We start from the raw sequence: 17,035 nt of genomic DNA on the forward strand, positions 1-17,035 counted from the left end.
TTCCGAGAAAATTGTCCCCGGCGGCGGACTAGCTGAAGCTCTGGAATGAAGCCTGGTTCAGACAGTCGCTTTTGACTGCGTTTGACTGCGTTGCGGCAGCGAACAACCAGGACATTCCTGCTGCTTATATCGCGTTCCAAGATGATTCTTTGAATTGGATTCCACGCTTCATACAAAGCACAGATGTGCCGGTGACTCGCTTTCGGTTCTCGACGCAACGCAGTCAAACACACTCAAACGCAAGTGTCTGAACCGGCCTCAAGCTTGTCCCAGCTAAGGATCGTGCGAGCTCCCTACAACGCTGCCTCCCGACACACACAACCTAAGTAGCTTCCGTCAGCTCATCAATCGACCAGCCAACTCGATGGATCTATCGACAGCTCACCCTTGACCTGGAGCCCCAGCGCCGGTCAACCAGGCCGCTTGCTTGCCGGCCCTTGGGCAGGACCTGGTTCAGAGTTTCGGTTCCACGTGTCGGCTCTGCGGCGCAGCGACGCGACCCATTCCGATGCGGCGAGTGCTTTTTTAAGGAGCCCACGACCCGAGCCGTCGAGAAACCGTATAGTTGAGGTCTTGCGTATGTCGAGGCCCCGCGAACGTCCGCGAGCTTCGAGGGTGGAGTTTGGGCTCCTCGGCCGGAAGCCGGCTGCGTGGGTGGGGAGTGTCGGCTGGCTTCGGGAGAGGGCCGCTTGTCCATACAAGGAGCGCCACGCGGGGGCGGAGGGGCAAACCCGGGCCCGGACCCCTCAGTCCTTCTCGCCGAGCCGTCCGCCGCAGCCGTCGTCGCGTTTCTCCGGTCCGCAGCCGCCGTTAAGATGGTGAGTGGACCGGGACCCCCCACTGGTGTTCCGCCGCGCGGTTTCTACCTGGGCTCTTCTTAAATGCGATCGCTGAGAATCTTGGGCCATTTAGCACAGCTAAGCACATGTTTTGACTTCGAAAAATTTGATGGAAGACGGAGCTTTATTAAAGAAAAAGGAAAAACATAAGAGATAGACAAACTCCCAAGGTCGCTCTGTAAGCTACTATCGCCTGTCTACTGGTCCTTCTAGTTTCCATGCCGTTTGTCGCGTACAAAAGATCAGGTACCGGACATTTTATCGAACGCCGTCTTATCAATTAAGTGGACGTTTGGTCGAACACCGTTTCATCGAACGTCACTTTATCGAATCGCTTGACTCCGTTTCATCGGAATTTCCCTTTACCGAATTTTGGAGTATTGCACTGCTTTTTAGATGTTTTACTTTCGCTTTTGAAATTGTTTTTACTTTCGAGTGCAGAATCACCAGAGTAATTTAAAAAAAAAATGTTGATTACTGAATTATTAATTAACTACATAAAAAAAAAAAAAAACTTAAGCGGGTATGCGACTTGCTGTTTTCTGGTAAATTATTCACTGTTCTACATCACACACTGATCTCTCCTTCGTCCCCCTATTCGTTCACGCATGAAAGGTACTTCCTGAAAAAAGAAAATACAACTATTCTCCGCTGCGTTTTTTTTTTTATTTTTGTATTTGTCTGTTTACTTGTGTTCATTTTATTATAGGAGAAAAGATTCCTTTTTAAAATCATAGCTTGAAAAACCGGGTCTACGGAAAAGAAACAAAGAGGGAAGGCCTTTTCGTGTTTTATGGGACTTGGAGACGGGTCAATTCTTCAGGGGCGGCTTAATTCTTGTAGCAAAATATGTCTCTTCAAGGACGAGGATACGTCTTCGAAGGGACACATACCTTCGTCACTGCACCCGACGATCACAGGTTTAAAATAATCTCAAGTCATAAGTCCCGCTTTTTATTGGCCGCATTAATATATAATAACAACGTTGTGTGTACGTTCAAACAGACTGAACTTAGTCTGCCGCGATGGGCGAATTATCTCTCAGCAGTAGACGAGCAATCTAGCCAGTGCAGTAAAACAGCTAGCCTGGGGTCTCTAACGTCCATCACGCAGGAGTGATACACGACCGTACGCCGGTACGATGCTCATTCAGATCGAAACGGGCAGGGGTGGGGACTGAACCCAGGATTTTATTTATTTATTTATTTCAAAATACTGCCAATCCCATTGGGATTTTCGCAGGTTTTGGGGAAAAATAAATATAGATCAAGAGGCAAATATCAATAAAAACAAAACAGCAAAATATCGAATCGTTCTTGTAACAGAAAAAACATCAATTCATAAACTGACAAAGTAGTTGTTTTTCAACTGCATCACTAAATAAATTCAACACTTGTACAACTAAAAAAGTGCCTATCTAAACTATTCCAGTCTCTTATGGCTGAAGGAAAAAATGAATGTTTAAAACTGTTATTATTGAAGGAATACTCAACGAGTGTGTCGCTATGTTTATGTCTAGTGGCTCTCGCTTCCGATCGCTTAACGTACTTTCGCTCCACGTGCCCGGAGGTAATGTGTGCTATAAAAAAAAAAAAAGAGAAAGAAACTATTCGGTTATCAATCCCCCATTCATATTAACAGCAGAAGTCATCATCTGCTATAATAAATATATATATATATATATATATATTTCTTTTTTTTACATAGGAGGTTATAACTTTTTTTTTTTTTTTTTTTTTTTTTTACTAGCTGCCTACTCCGCTGGAAAATAAAGTTAGTAAATTATAAGGATTTCAAACGCTAATATCCTCCCGCTATTAGATGAAAACTATTTGCATTTCATCAGTTGTGTGCAGCAGAGGCAAAAGCGAGGCGCGAGGGTGTGGCTTTCAGATTTGCCTTCATTTCAAAGCACTCGCAAAAAGGAAAGCAAATCTGAAAGTCCTGAGGCCGCGCCTATGCCTTTGCCTTTGCTGCACACAGCTCCCGAGATAGAGTATAGGGGATGCTCGATGAAATGGCGTTCGATGAAACGGTGTTCGATAAAACGGCGATCGATAAAATGTCCGGACCCACAAAAAAAAAAAAAAGCCGTTACAGTTTTTATTAACGGGTATTTACTATCACTGACCCTCGTCGAACTCAACGAATGAGGATGTTCACGGCATTCTGACGGCGGGAAAAGTTCCGGTCTTTGCGGGTGGGACGCTCTTTGCGTCTTTTTGCCTCGGTTTTGTTTCCCCCTGCGTCAGGTGTGGAGAGGGGCCAGCTCGGAACGAAACGTGCTGTTCTGGCTTATGCTCCAATTACGGAGGCGCCTCTTGTCCATACGGGACTGCAAAATTGGGCAGCGAACTTTATCTTCCAAGTCCTGTAAAGCAAAATATCCAGTTGCGATCGTTTAAAACCGCGTGGAACAGATTAAACAGTCGTTTCATGGAGGAAAGAAGAACTTGTATTTTTTTTTTCAATTTCCCCGGTACTTTATGCGGAGAAACTGGGTGCATAGGACTCGTGGCATCAATTTTCGCGCTAAATTTAGCGGGGAAACAAAATTGGTGGATACGTCACTTGACATCAATTTTCCTTTTAGATTTAGCGGGGAAATTGTATTGATGTATGCGTGGCGTGTCGACAGGCCAAGTGCCGTATATTGCCCCGCCAAATTTAGCAGGGAAACTGAATTGGTCTACAGGTCAGGTGACATCAGGCCACGTGACGCCAGTTTTTCCGCGAAATTTAGCGGGAAAACTGAATGGGTTGCATAGATTACGTGTCGTCAGGTCACGTGGCACAAATAGACGTCACGTCATCTATACACCAATTCAGTTTCCCCACAAAGTTTAGCGGAAACTGCACGGACGGACGGACGCACGAGCGGTTGAAATTTTGCAATTGGGGACTTCGTTGTTAAAGAAGTATTTCTTGCTTTAAAATAAGCTGGTGTTGCCAGCGAGCTTGTGTCTCTCGGAGTCTTCGACTCGAGGCTCGATCCGACTCCGACTTGGAGCGCAGCCGAGGTGCGGACAGCTTGGAATTGGAACCGCCCCAGACGATTGTTCCTTTCTTTTTCTTTCTTTGCTTCTTGAGCAAGAGATTAGCTTACTGCTGCCAAAATCAACTTCTCGCGGCACTCTTTTGTCAAGGTGATAGGGAAGTTCTTTATGTCTTTTATATCACGTGTGCGGAGGAGCGGTTGGGGAATCGAGCATAGTATGCTGTTCTATGGAATGTGTGTGAGCCTTTTGTTTTTCTTTCGGGACACTGTACTTGGGTGCGTTGGCAAATTATTATAGGACACCGCACTAATGGTATCTTGTAAGATAAAAGAAGCTAAACTAATGTTAAACTAATGTCTAAAAAAAGAAGATGCCGTTGTCGTTAATCATATATTAGTTCTAGCATTGAAGGGGCCGGCGTCTCCCTAGTCAAGAAGGAGGTATATGACGTTTAAAGGGATGCAAAAGTTGGGCTGGTTGGTACGATTGCATAATGTAGAACAGCACGAAAAGAGAGCCAACGAAGAACAAGAACTGACAGGACGGAGCGCTGACTATCGAGTGAATATTTCTTATAAACATACAAAACACATCACTTCTCTTCTGAAAGACATTGGTTGTATACCCATAGTTTGTTATCCTCACACCGGCGAAACAAGAGCTCATTTTCTACTACACGCGGCGCCGGTGCTTGGCGGCACTGAAAACAAATTTCTCCGTCTTGAGATATTCAAGAAGAACGATGTCATAGTAAGGGATCTGTGAAGATGAGCGCGATTGATGACTAGATTGTACGAACACCCTTCCAAACACGGTTACATGGGCGAGAAACGCTTTCAGTGCGCTAACGCTCCATTGCCATTGAGGCGCGACTGGTTCAGAGCGACCCTTTCGAGGCTACGATGATTTGGAAAGGACCGAAATGGCGATTGTTACGGTAACAGAAACCGAACGGCCAATCGCCTTGCGAGGTTTTGGCCGTCTAGATGTTAGTATCTGTTTGTGTCTGGCTAGCACGCAGGGAAGACAACTGTCCCACTTTCCTTTGATCCGGTGAATCTACAACGTGTTCACTAACGCTTCGATCCTACTTTGGACGAACCGCAAAAAAATCGGTTGCTCGACATATCGCGCTGGGATTTACTACAGAGAAGCCCGAAGGTGGTGTATTAATTTATTGGGAGTATGAATACATGAAACCTCCGGAGTTCGAAGAAACGAAAAATGGTTTTATTTATAAAAAAAATTATCGCCAATTTTTTTTCCCTCAAAACCACAACAACAACAACAAAACTGTTCTGGGATATTCTGGCGTTTATTTTGACTGAAAAACAGGTGAAATGAAAAGAAGATATATTTTTCTTGCCTTTTCTTCACTTCATTCGGTCCAAATAAGCGCCACGGAGACAAACTATTCTTTAAGTGTACAGGCATAGTAAAGGAAAGTTTTTTTTTTTCCCGTGATTTACTCGGGTGAGCCAATCTTTCAACAATTTTAGTGAAAGCTTCCATTACCTTCGGGGACCTCTGTAGTGAATGCTAAGCGTGATAAGTTAAGAACCCTATTGATGCGGACCGTCCAAATTGCGATCGATGCGTTAGTGTATAACTTTAACTGGTACTGCCTCTACAAGAGCACAGAGCCGAGCGTTCAGACACGAAAAGTTGATACTGTCGCTCTGTTTGATCACTTGCTGGGCCGGTCAACGAAACGACCTATAGACCAACACGCTGTTGACAAACAACTCCGCGTAGTGTGGGCACTGCACGTGCGCAGAAACCAGATTCGCCTGAAGTGAGGCTTGTGCGCATGCGCCGGACCGACAGCAGCGCCGCCGCAGCAGTGTGATGTCAGAGCCGCACGTTGGTTTCTACAGACGGTCCCACTTTACACAACGATCGCATTGTATGTCCGCGAAGTGGCGGTTCGTTCAGTGTGCTCGCCACATTGGCCACCGGAGAAAAAAAGACACTGAAAACTGCTTCCATGTAGGAATGCGAAAGCATTCCTACAGGCAGCGCATTCCTACAAGCAGCGCACCACGTCTTCCTTTTGCACACGGCGCGCCGGCGGCGACGTCACGCTCCCCCACTGCGCAGGCGCGGCGCTCCGCCGGCTCCACGGCTTCCGTGACGATGTGTCTGCGTTGCTCTGCTTTTGGCCAATGAGAATTCAGGTGCCGTTTTCGCTGCTACAGACAACGGCTACAGACAAATGCTACACACAACGCCGGCTTCGCTCCATGGGACAGTTAATGCTTTCGTATTAATATGTGCGCCCAAAGCGGACGCGGGGATTCCGAGGATTCGTTCTTATTCGCGACTCCAACTAACTATAGGTGGCGCCACTCATTTTGCAAGATGGCGGGTTTAGTGAGGGTCAGAGATGCGTGCCGCTGTTGAGCCTGTCTAGTGTGCTGGCTTCACTGAGCGACATAAATTATTTCTGGTAATACGAGGAAGCAAATGTTTTATGAGCGTAGGTCTCCTCTTCAACCCGAAAACAAGAACGGTGTTTAGCGTATTAATTACGGAAGGATGCGCGTTTTAATTTTGGAGCGAAACCGAAACTTACCTTTATTTTGGATTTAATTTCTCGACAGATGTCTTAATTTCGGATTCTTTCATGACTCAAGATGTGTCTCACATCGTAATTATTTACTTAGAAAAGTTGTTCGCGGGAACTTTATTTTGTGACATACTGTTCGATCCAGGCTGATATTCGTCGTTGTTGAAAAAATCAGTGCTGATATCTGTGCGTTCTCGCTGCCTTTTTCTCGCTCAGATAATTGTCATGGGAAATAATGACAATTATCCCAGCACAAGAATAAGAGAATAATTCCAATTTTTACAATATGTCCACGAAACGCATAAACTAATAAACGCTGCTCTCACTGCAACAACCCAAGACGAAATCCGAGTCAGACAGCTGAAGTGCGTGTGTGTGTGTTTATAGCACCGGCGTGACGCGTAGGACTTCATATTACGTCCAGCGTTTAACTGTTTGTCTATCTTGATAACTATGTATGAGTTTTTCATATGCTAAAAAGAAAACAGAATTATACCTTTCTGGAAAGACTATTATAATTAAATAGAGTACTCTCGTGATCTTGGCGTTACTTAGAGGCATACATTGCCGCGATTTGTATTATAATAATAATATTAAAATTAGCATATTTTAATAAGTAATTATTCAAGCTCTAATATAATTTGTTGCTTAATATCTAATTTTAAACGCGCGAAAAAATATGACAATGAAAATTGTGCTAGTTATCATCACTGGTTCCAATTGCTGCATTTTAATTACAAATAAAATAAAAATAGCCTAAAATCAATGAAAACATTCTAGCTAATGTGAGAAATCCATGTAAAATTACATTAATTGTGGGTAAAGGATATTGTGCTGCTAAAGTCGCGACTTTTGACAATCGGCGAAACGTCCAAAGTCGCCGCCAATATACTTCCAGACCAAATGCACAAAAGTAAAAAAAAAAAAAAAATTGTAATTACTAGTTTTTTTATAGCATTTATTTACTTTTGTATTTGCTCGCCGTCGTTTTGCCAATCTCAGCCTTTCCAGTTCGAAGGAACGCCTACCTGCTTGCACGTCTGCTCACTGCAGCACGTTTCTTTGGCGTTGGAAGCCGGTGAAACAGTAGTGAGTTTTAATATTGCGTATACGAGCGAACTCAAGCCCTGTGTGTTTGCGTTAGCTTTACGCGTTCCACACTGCCCGTGTGCGGAGCCCAAAATTGCGGTCTTGGATGGCGCATGGCGATGAGGCGCACGCACAACGTGGGGCCCGCAACTCTAACGCAAACGCACACCGCTTGCGTTTGCTTCTATGCGCAATACTAAAACTCTCCAGCAAGGCACAATCCCATACCGGCTGCAGCACTGCGTTGGGACAGTGAAGTGTGTTGTTTGCATCCGGAAACGACATTTCGCGAGCCATGATCGCGAGCAGTTCCGCCATGCCCGCTGAGCAGGAGAATCGGGGGACCCTCACTAGAGCGCTTCCCGTTTCCGCCGCGGGAGGGCGAGCGTCGAGCTGGAGACGCGAATATACACCTTTTATACTATGGGCTTCCATCCAGCGCACTGAGAGGACAGCGCGCTTCATGAGTACGCGGGGTGCTTTTTGTTTTCCGTTATAGCGTCTCAAAGAGTGGTGGTACCATGGTAACCTGCCCCTTTTTTCGGACCAACATCGGAAAGAGCCTCGTCGAGAAAACGTTTTCAGAAAATAGCAGCCGCTTGGGCCAATCCGCTCGAGACTCGGTTACGAAACCGCTTCCCTTTCATATTAGCGTTTAAGCCTTGCCAAGTCTTCCCCCGAAAATAAAGCGACTGGCGACTGGCGTTTTTGCTGCCACCAATTTTAGTCACTTGTAATACTTGTGGAAACGACAGGCGGAGATAAATATAGCCCGCCTTCTTCCTCAAGGTCGGTTCGGTGATGTCGAGGCCGCGATAAACTGCTGGTTGGCAACTTGAAAGCCACTGAAAAGCAGACTTGAACAATACTCATTAGAAGGAATCAAATTACTTGTAATCGATTTATTTTTGGAGTAATGTTTAATAATTTGAATACATTTATTAGGAAGTAGTCGAAAGAGTAATCTGATTACTTTTTTGAGGTATTAAGATTACTTAAAACCGCTGGTATTTTCCCCTCTTTTTTCTAATGGCGCTCCTACCAAGGAATCGTCGAACCAAATCTCGAACAGGTGGATGGTTCACTAAAATTGGTGGCTTAAAAAGATAAGTCATTTATGCCGTAGTTCGGTGATTCAAATCCAATAATAGAGAGTTTTAGGGAACCGTTTTTGTACATCCGTTACGGTATACGATGGGGCCCTCCGGTACGAACTGCGCATATGCGAGTCTTCTGCGGCAGCGCATGCGCAGTGCGTATCGTACAGTATCGGATGTGCAAAAATGGTTCCCTAAAAGTCCCTAATGAACAGTACAAAAGACCCGTTTTCAAACCGGTAGATAAATCTGCCGTTTTGAAAATCTGAAGTAACCCTATTGAAAATCGCTCTGAGGGGACTTCAGGAATTCTTTGAAGGGTGTGAAGGGGACTTCAGGAATTCTTGTGATGTTTGAAAGGTGAACCGATATTTCCTGGTGGGTTCGTTGGCCCCGTCAGAGGCTCTCCTGAAATGTCTGAAGTCCCCTTTACAATGCCTTGAAATGTCTGAAACCCTGTCAAGAACTTTTCTAATGGGGTCGGGAAAACCTTCAGGCTTCTTGAGATCTCTGTGGGGACACGGCCTAGGTGGAGAAAATACATGTCGCAGAATTAGAACATAGTAATGTTCACAAAGGGAAAACAAATAATAATATGGAGAATGTCGATCGTATGTCTGTACGGTCAGTTTTTTATTACTGCTCTTCTATCGAACACAACTGGGCTAAGTAACGGGTACTTTTTGAAGTAACTGCCAATTACTTTTCTTCTCGGGTACTCTAATTGAATACTTTTTTAACCAAGAGCAATTGTATTAAAATAACGAATTTTGAAGTTAACGGGTACACCTCGAATCACTTCCTGCCGCTTCACTGGCAACAACGAGCCGAAAGGAAGACGAGACAATAGAACATATGGTGTTAAGGTGCGACGAACACCGCAAAGCTCGAAGGAGCACTCAGCGGCGTTCAATTCGACATTCATGCTTTCGCATTCACAACTCATAAGAAGTGCTCAGGTGTCCTCAGAAGTTCGTTTTGTGTCCATTTATCTACAATTTTGCCCAAATTTAGTGGGCCCTTCATTATCGGCTATTTCAACCTCCGACTTCCGGCGTTAGGGAAGTGTTCGAGAGATGTAGTCGAAAGCAAAGAACTGTAACAAATGTGACCGCGGCGACTCGACATGAAGATCGATGTAGATATTTTCACCTTTTTAATTTTCATCTACGTAATATCCAGCACACTATTTAATTAAAATACGCAAATGCAGCGTTAATGTACACAAGCTCCAATCTTCGAAATGTAAGTGGAACGTGTTCTCTTCGAACGATTGGAACCTGTAAAGGTAACTTTTTCCAAGATTGACAAGGAACAAGGAAAGAACTTTCGTTGCTGTTTTGGAAGAACGTGTACAAAACTGCTATGGTCGCATACCGGCTTGCCTGCGTTTTCATGTTTTCTTTTATGATGATAGACTATCGCATTTTATTCGAAAATTTGTCGACCTTTTTATGAACAGACCTGTCTGTCTACTTTCGGCAATAACCTACGGGAACGAATCATCAAGACTTACGAAAAACAAAAACAGCGTTAAAAATAAAAATAAAAGTAAAAAAAAAGCTATCCACACAGAACGTATTTCTGTGTTCTGACGTTATCCGTGCCTTGTCATTCGTTGGGCGTCTTCCGTAGATCGCAATGTTTGGCTCATCTTGAGCGTTGCGGAGGAATACGCGCACAGGCATTGTTCAGAAAGAGGCCGACCTATTTTCGAAACAAAAATACGGTGCAGCCTCATCCGGATGTCGGCGTGGTCCTTTGAAGTGACCACGAAACCAATTCCTAATATGTGTTTTTATTTATTTATATTATTTATTGACACACCAACTCCTGGTGGAAATTTTTGTAGGGGTGGTAAAATAACAAATAAAGGAAAATAGCTTAAAAATAAAGGCCTGTTCACACATGCAGCGGAGCGCTACAAGCATAGCGCTGACCTCGCGCTAAGCGCGTGCTCACGGTAGCGTTCACCTGCTTTGTATCGCACCGTAAAAACTGTTGCTCATAACAGACGATATGTAGCCGTAGACACGTGAGTAGCGCTACATCAGCGCTTCGCTGCATGTGAGAACCGGCCTTAACGGTGCCAGCGGGTCTAAAACATACTATTTGTAAAAACAAAAGCTTGGGTAAAATTGTACTCTTATACGGTTTTAGAAAACACTGGTCGTATTAAGATGTGGACGCACAGATGTGCACTTCATAAAAGACGAACACATAAAAAGAACAGTGGCGAATAAAAACAAGGAAGTTAACTTGATAAAATCGTACCGTCAGTTATTGTAAGAATTCCATTTGGCGGCAGGGTGGCAAGGTGATTTAAATTGTGATTTAAATCAGACCAGTTTTCTGTTATTATTTAAATCAAATCTTTCCCGCAAAAAATAATTCAGAAAAAAAAGTTTTTATTTGCCGTATGTCTATATCATTTGATGCTTTCATATGCATTTGTTTTATACTGAAAAAAAAAATCATTAAGCAAGAAATATTTACCGTATATCAAGCTGAGCATTGCTCTTCTGAGCAAATCGCATCATTGAGCTTTTTTCTACCTTCCGATTTGTTCGTTAGTTTCGTAACGCCCTACTGCAAGCGAACTAGAACGTGATAGAAAAAAACAAAAACTAGAAAAAGTAATGTTTTATTGCAAAATAATCAGAGGGCGAAAATACCCAAACTAAAAAAATCAAGCTGTGTTTGTTTTAGTATGACTGGGGCTACATCAACAAAAAAGTAGGTAATTAATTAAAATGCATTTTAAATTTGCAATATATTTTCTGCATTGCCATCAGTGACCAGATAGACTGGTCAATCATATTTAAAATTTATCTAGTAATAAAGAGTGATTTAAATCAAAATAATATGATTGAAATCGATAAAATCGGATTTTATTGATTAAAAACGAAAATCATGATTTTTTTCCAACTTGTTTAGAGGAGAATTTTAACCGTGTATCGTCCTTGGGAAAAAAGAAAAATTTAAGCGGATCTAACTTGCATGAGTACTCGGACAGGGTAATGTCGTTATGTGTCTAGATGGGGTAATGCAAGACAACTGGCTAAAAAATTATCCTGTTTTTTTTTTTTTTTTTGAAGGAGATAGATGGGGAAAGTTGTGCTAATGTTTGTGAAGGTAATACATCCACATGTCCGAACCTGTAGTCGGACCGTCATAGTCTGTAGCGTTCTGTCGAAGCTAGTGGCGACACCTCATACATGTCGTCATGGCGAATGACGAAGATGTGCTTGTGAGAGTATGGCAGAGGGACGTGACTGAAATTCGCATTAACCTCTGAAAGTGGCAACTGCGCTGTAACACTCTTTCTATAGCACAGACTTATTGCCATGTAAACTCTAAAAAAATTCCCCCCTCCCCCCTTCAAAAAAAAAAAAAAATAAAAAATCACAGGGAAGCGAAACACGAAGCTAGAAACGTGAATATGATAGATGATTACAAAATGGATCACTTTCTTCTTGAGGCCGTTTTTTTTTTGTGTGTGTTTCGGTGTGCGTTTAGGTTAGTTTAATCGGGTCCGCTGGCTCACTGCCGGGTTCCCAGCGCGGTTCAATGCCCATGCTCGTGTCATCTGTTCGATAAGCTACGGCCTTCGTTCTTCGGTTTTGGTTAGCCAAGCTTGCCCGACGAGGCAGGGGTCATATTGTCCCACCTCGTGCTCATCTCTCTCCCTTCTCTCGCAGTCCAAGCGAGGCAAGAGCGACTCGACCAAGAGGCGCGCCCAGCGGGCCACCTCCAACGTCTTCGCCATGTTCGAGCAGAACCAGATCGCCGAGTTCAAAGAGGTGGGTGCTTGCCGGGGAAGGCAGCGCGCGGGCAGGGAGCGCCACGCGGCGCTCGGCTTTCCCGGGGCTCCAAATATGGGGCGGGGTACGGAGCGCGAACCTCGGCTGCTCCACCAGACCCGGCTTCGTTCGGTCGGGATTCCGACCCCGTGAGCTGCACTCTCCTCTCTCTCTCCCGGAGTCGCGCGCTCTCGCAAACGGGCGGCATGCTTTTTGGGGGGGATCTCGGCGCCCGCCCATTGAGACTTCCTCACCAAGTAAAACCATGGAGCGAATCTAGGGCCCTGATTGGCCTATTTGAACGTCCCGCTTTTTTGCGAGCGCGTTTAGTTGTTTCCTCGAGGAGTTAAGCCGTGGGGCGAACCCGGGGCCCCTTATTGGCCTCGTTCCAGAAATGCGCGCTCGCCAGCAACAAGAGACACACGCTGCGGCGACGGCTGTCTTTTGTGACTCCACACGTCGGTAGAGAGAGAGGAGGGGAGAAGGAAGGGGGGAGGGGAGGGGGGGGGGAGGGTTAAGGCTTGGGTAAACAAATGCTAGTATTAAGCAAACTTCCGAGGCATCATCTCTGAAGCGGCATCCGTGACGCGTTAAATACTACGAAAGACACTCTTTCATTTAGCAACGACATTCGTCGTTGCTAAATGAAAGAATATGGTTGTCTGTAAAGAGTCCTCCGCGTTTTTATTATTTCTATTCTAACTACTGTAAACGGCTTAATTTTTGCGAGGACCTAATTTCCGCGAATTTCGGGAATCGGCCACAATTCGCGAAAAATAGGTCCCGCGAACAATTCCGGTAAAATGTAAGCACATTGGAATCTCTATGGAGATCCCACCGCGTCGCGAAAATTAGAACCCGCGAATTATTCCAGAACTTCAGCTTTTACCTAAATCACGAAATATTGAGCCCGCGAAAAATGAATCCTTTTACAGCATTCATAATCACAATACGCTCGCCGATCCGTCTTATCTGAAACAACGACCGCGAACTGGTCAAGGTCGTCCCCTGCTCCCGAAAGAGCGGGACGTTCAAATAGGCCAGTCAGGGCCCCGGTCTGCTTTTCCATGGTTTTACAGACTGTCTTACACTTCGTCACCAGGGGGCGGAGGTTATATTGGTTATATTTATATAATTTGGGGTTTCCACACATTAAAAAAAAAAAAAAAATTAAAAAAATTTTTTTTTTGAACGTAGGTGTATTGCTTTTAAATTCCGAATGATATAAGTTGTGGCAGGCCTTACTCCATCAGGTTGTACCCACGATAGACAGGGCACGAATATCATGAAGCAGGCACGCAGCCGGGGGGGGGGGGGGGGGGGGGGGGCATGGGGCTCCGGGCCCTTTCCCGTATTCTTTCATTTTGCTGCGGCCTCCTCTCCCCCTCCCCCTCATAAAATTTTGTCATGGGCGCCCCCCCCCCCCCCCCCCCCTCCAAACCAAAATCCTGGCTACGTGCCTGTCATGAAGGAAGGTCCTATGTTAAAGGTATCGACACCTGGGCCTCTAAACTCGCCAAACACAGAAAACAAAGCCGACGCTCAATTAAAGCGCTCCGCGAACTTTCTGTTCCGACTTTGTGTTTGACGAGCTCAGCGCTCAGGAAGATCATAATCATCGGTCACCGTGGTGGCATCGCTTTATTACGCGACAAACATGTAAGAAAACGATCTCGTCGCGTTTCACTAGGCGGGCGAAACAACCATCGCTTTTGTCTCTAAAAAGTTTTAGTAGATTGTTCTGATACCTCCGATAACCAACCGGAAACAATACGATACATGCGCAAAGGCGTCGACGGAGTATCAGGTATGTTGAAACGCATGACTAAAACTCACTTTTCTTTCCTCACTTAAACGCTAACTCCCCAGGGCTCCGCTTTTGATCAAGGTGACAGCGAGAGCGTTCTCGGCTGCTTACTGGACATGGCGCCAAAGCCTGCGCGCAATCAACCAATGACACATTTTAGAGACATCCGCGAGCTCACAATCAGACAATATTTTGGCGAGAGCGCCTCACCAACATACAAATAGTGAGAGACCGCTTGCGATCTTTGATGTGCTTGTCCTTAGCACGCCTTCACCAATAGGTCGATGTCAGTTTGTGTACGACAGCAGAACAACTTGAGATTCGCAAAAGAAGCGCGAGCTGTTAATAGGGGGGGGGGGGGGGCCTTGAACGCGAAATAATGGACGATCCCAATTTCAGCCTGCGCCTGATCTCGCTTCGCTACAGCTCTCGGTTCGTTAACAGATTATAAACTTTTTTTTTTCCCGGTCTGTTAGCGATCGGCGTAGTTGTGTTTTCTCGTTTTATTTCCGCCTGATAAGGGACCTGCAACTCACAAGTTTTGAGCAGCGCCTCTGCCGAGAAAAATCTTAAATTTTTAAGTCGCGTTTTTGTTGTGAGCCACGTTACGTCCTTTAAAACGCTCAGTTAGCGCCCGTACACAGACGCTAAGTGATAATGACAGACGCTAGTTTTCACCCGTGGTTCGTGTATCATCGGACGCCAGGACCCCGTTTTACGTCAGCGGTGAATGGTGGCGTCTCGTGGACGATAGGGGAGATGCCTCTTTTGTGGTCGCGTCTCGTGCAGCTCTGGTCTCGTGGACGGTATACAGCGCCCCCTGACCGAGGGAAACAGGCTTATGACGCTCAGTAGCAGACGAACCGCGTCTATGAACGTGAAAGATCTCGCTTTCGCGGTGGAGAAAATCGGACTTTACTTCGCAGAAACAGGCTTTGGAAGGAGCGCTTCTCCTTGCGCCAGAAGGTGCGCTGCAGAGAAGCCCACCAAAGAGCTGGAGCGTTTTGCGCACTCAAATGAGCTCGATTCCGGGAGTTTTCATCTAATCTAGCGGGTAGGTGTCGCTGCTTCGACTGTAGCCTAATCTTCGATTCATTTAATCGGAGATTAGTTAATTGTCGAGACTAGGTGCTCCGGCTAGGTAGCGCTAGCAGCCACCCGATTTGGAGGGTTCAGCTCCATTCCTCCGCCCATTCACAAATATTTTAGAGCAGCTGGGCACCTTTCTCTTGGAGTACATGCTATTTTTCTATTGTTATCGAAACTGTTATGTATCTGCGTAGTTTTGGGCATGTTTCGCTGCATCCAAGAGCAATATCCGTTTTCCCTGTTGAGAAAATGTTTTTTGTGATCTGCGCAACAACCTCTCGGTGGTGTAATCATAATTTATCATCAGTGTAATGTAAAATGACGGGACAGAGGTAAATACGATGCAGCTAAGGTCAAATGTTCCGTATGGAGGCTGGAGAAGTTAGTTCATTTAAAATAAACGTCTGGCGCCTTTGCCATTGGTGGGTATTTTGGTCAGTACGAAGGGAAACATTAGATAATACTTCCCCAGTCTTTCCGGTTCCGTGTATAAACGGGCGTCGTCCCGGCATGCACTCATCTAGTCCCTACTGTATGACGCACATTGAAGATTCTAGGTTAGTCGTAAAACCGCTGTTAGCCACAAAAACTCTCTACAAAAAAAAAAAAAAAAAAAGAACGAGCAGGTTGGTTTTATTATTTCTTTAAATTATCCTAGACTGGGGCGAGAAAACTAAGAAGAATCAAAATGTTGAAGAGAAGGGCAAAGTTTGCCTTTCTCTTTCACGTGTTCATGCTTCATAGTTTTCTCGCCCCAGTCTCGGGTAATTTAAAGAAATGATAAAACTACACCAACTCGCCTGCGCTCTCAGTGTTATTTAGCGCACGTTGGATCATTTTGCTGCATCCACTGTTGCTTTGCTGCGTCATCGCATGTGTTGGCCCTCGGTTATTTCCGAAGAAGCTAGTGACGAGACACATAGAACCTTCCACTTGGGTTCTTGGCCCTGAGGGAGGTGAATTGCCGAGCAGAGTATCGCAAATTAATTTGCAGTTTTGAGCCGCAGTCGATTTAAAACTGGGATCACGTCGTTTCTATTTGCTGGAAATAAAGCGAAGATATCGACCGATTTCCTCGTTTCTCTTCGACGCTAACATTTCTTTCTTTTTTACTTTTTGTGCGCGCAGGCATTCCAAATGATTGACTCGAACAAGGACGGCTTTGTGGACAAGAATGACCTGCGAGCTACTTGGGACTCACTGGGTAAGTCAAAAGCTACAGCCACTTAGCTGGGCCGGTAATCGGTTGCACGTCGCTTTCAAACGAAGACTACGTGTGACGACTTTTCGGACACTTCGTGCTGGCATTATATAAGGAATGCGGGGTTTATAGCCTCGTATAACTTATCGGAGATTTTCCGCTCCTTTTGTATTTACGCTGCGTTACCCACTGCTTAATACACTGCTTAATACATCTGCGAACACTGTCTGAGGCCTGTCTCTTACATATGTTTGTCTTTTCAGACTTATGCTAGGTGGCGCAAGCTACCGCCCGTTACAAAGGGTATATATAGCCTTTAACATTCATCCATATATTCATAACTCGAATGGCGGTCCTCTAACATATGTCTTCCAAAAACGGTTCGCAGACATGTTCAATCCGACGCTTTAAACAAGCGTCGGATTGAGCCGCCATTGCTGACCTTCTCTTGTCTTACCGAGATGCCGTGCCACTGAAGCGGGCATTGACGAGCTTCCACAAAGGCCTATGTTGGGGATAAAGGATGCAGTATCACCTAGAGT

General features: G+C 45.1%; 1 protein-coding gene across 1 annotated transcript in view; it reads left to right on the plus strand.

Annotated features, from left to right (window-relative positions):
• Window positions 1-603: 603 nt before the first annotated feature.
• LOC8027183 (myosin regulatory light polypeptide 9) overlaps window positions 604-17,035 on the plus strand; it is a 29,294-nt gene continuing 12,862 nt past the window's right edge. The window contains exons 1-3 of the mRNA XM_029971515.4: window positions 604-818; window positions 12,295-12,396; window positions 16,421-16,496. Of these exons, the coding sequence (XP_029827375.2) occupies window positions 816-818; window positions 12,295-12,396; window positions 16,421-16,496 (181 nt within the window). The 5' untranslated portion in view covers window positions 604-815. The remainder of the gene's footprint in view (window positions 819-12,294; window positions 12,397-16,420; window positions 16,497-17,035) is intronic.

The sequence above is a fragment of the Ixodes scapularis genome, unplaced genomic scaffold, assembly GCF_016920785.2.
Source record: "Ixodes scapularis isolate PalLabHiFi unplaced genomic scaffold, ASM1692078v2 PGA_scaffold10__122_contigs__length_95168666, whole genome shotgun sequence".
Taxonomy (NCBI): domain Eukaryota; kingdom Metazoa; phylum Arthropoda; class Arachnida; order Ixodida; family Ixodidae; genus Ixodes; species Ixodes scapularis.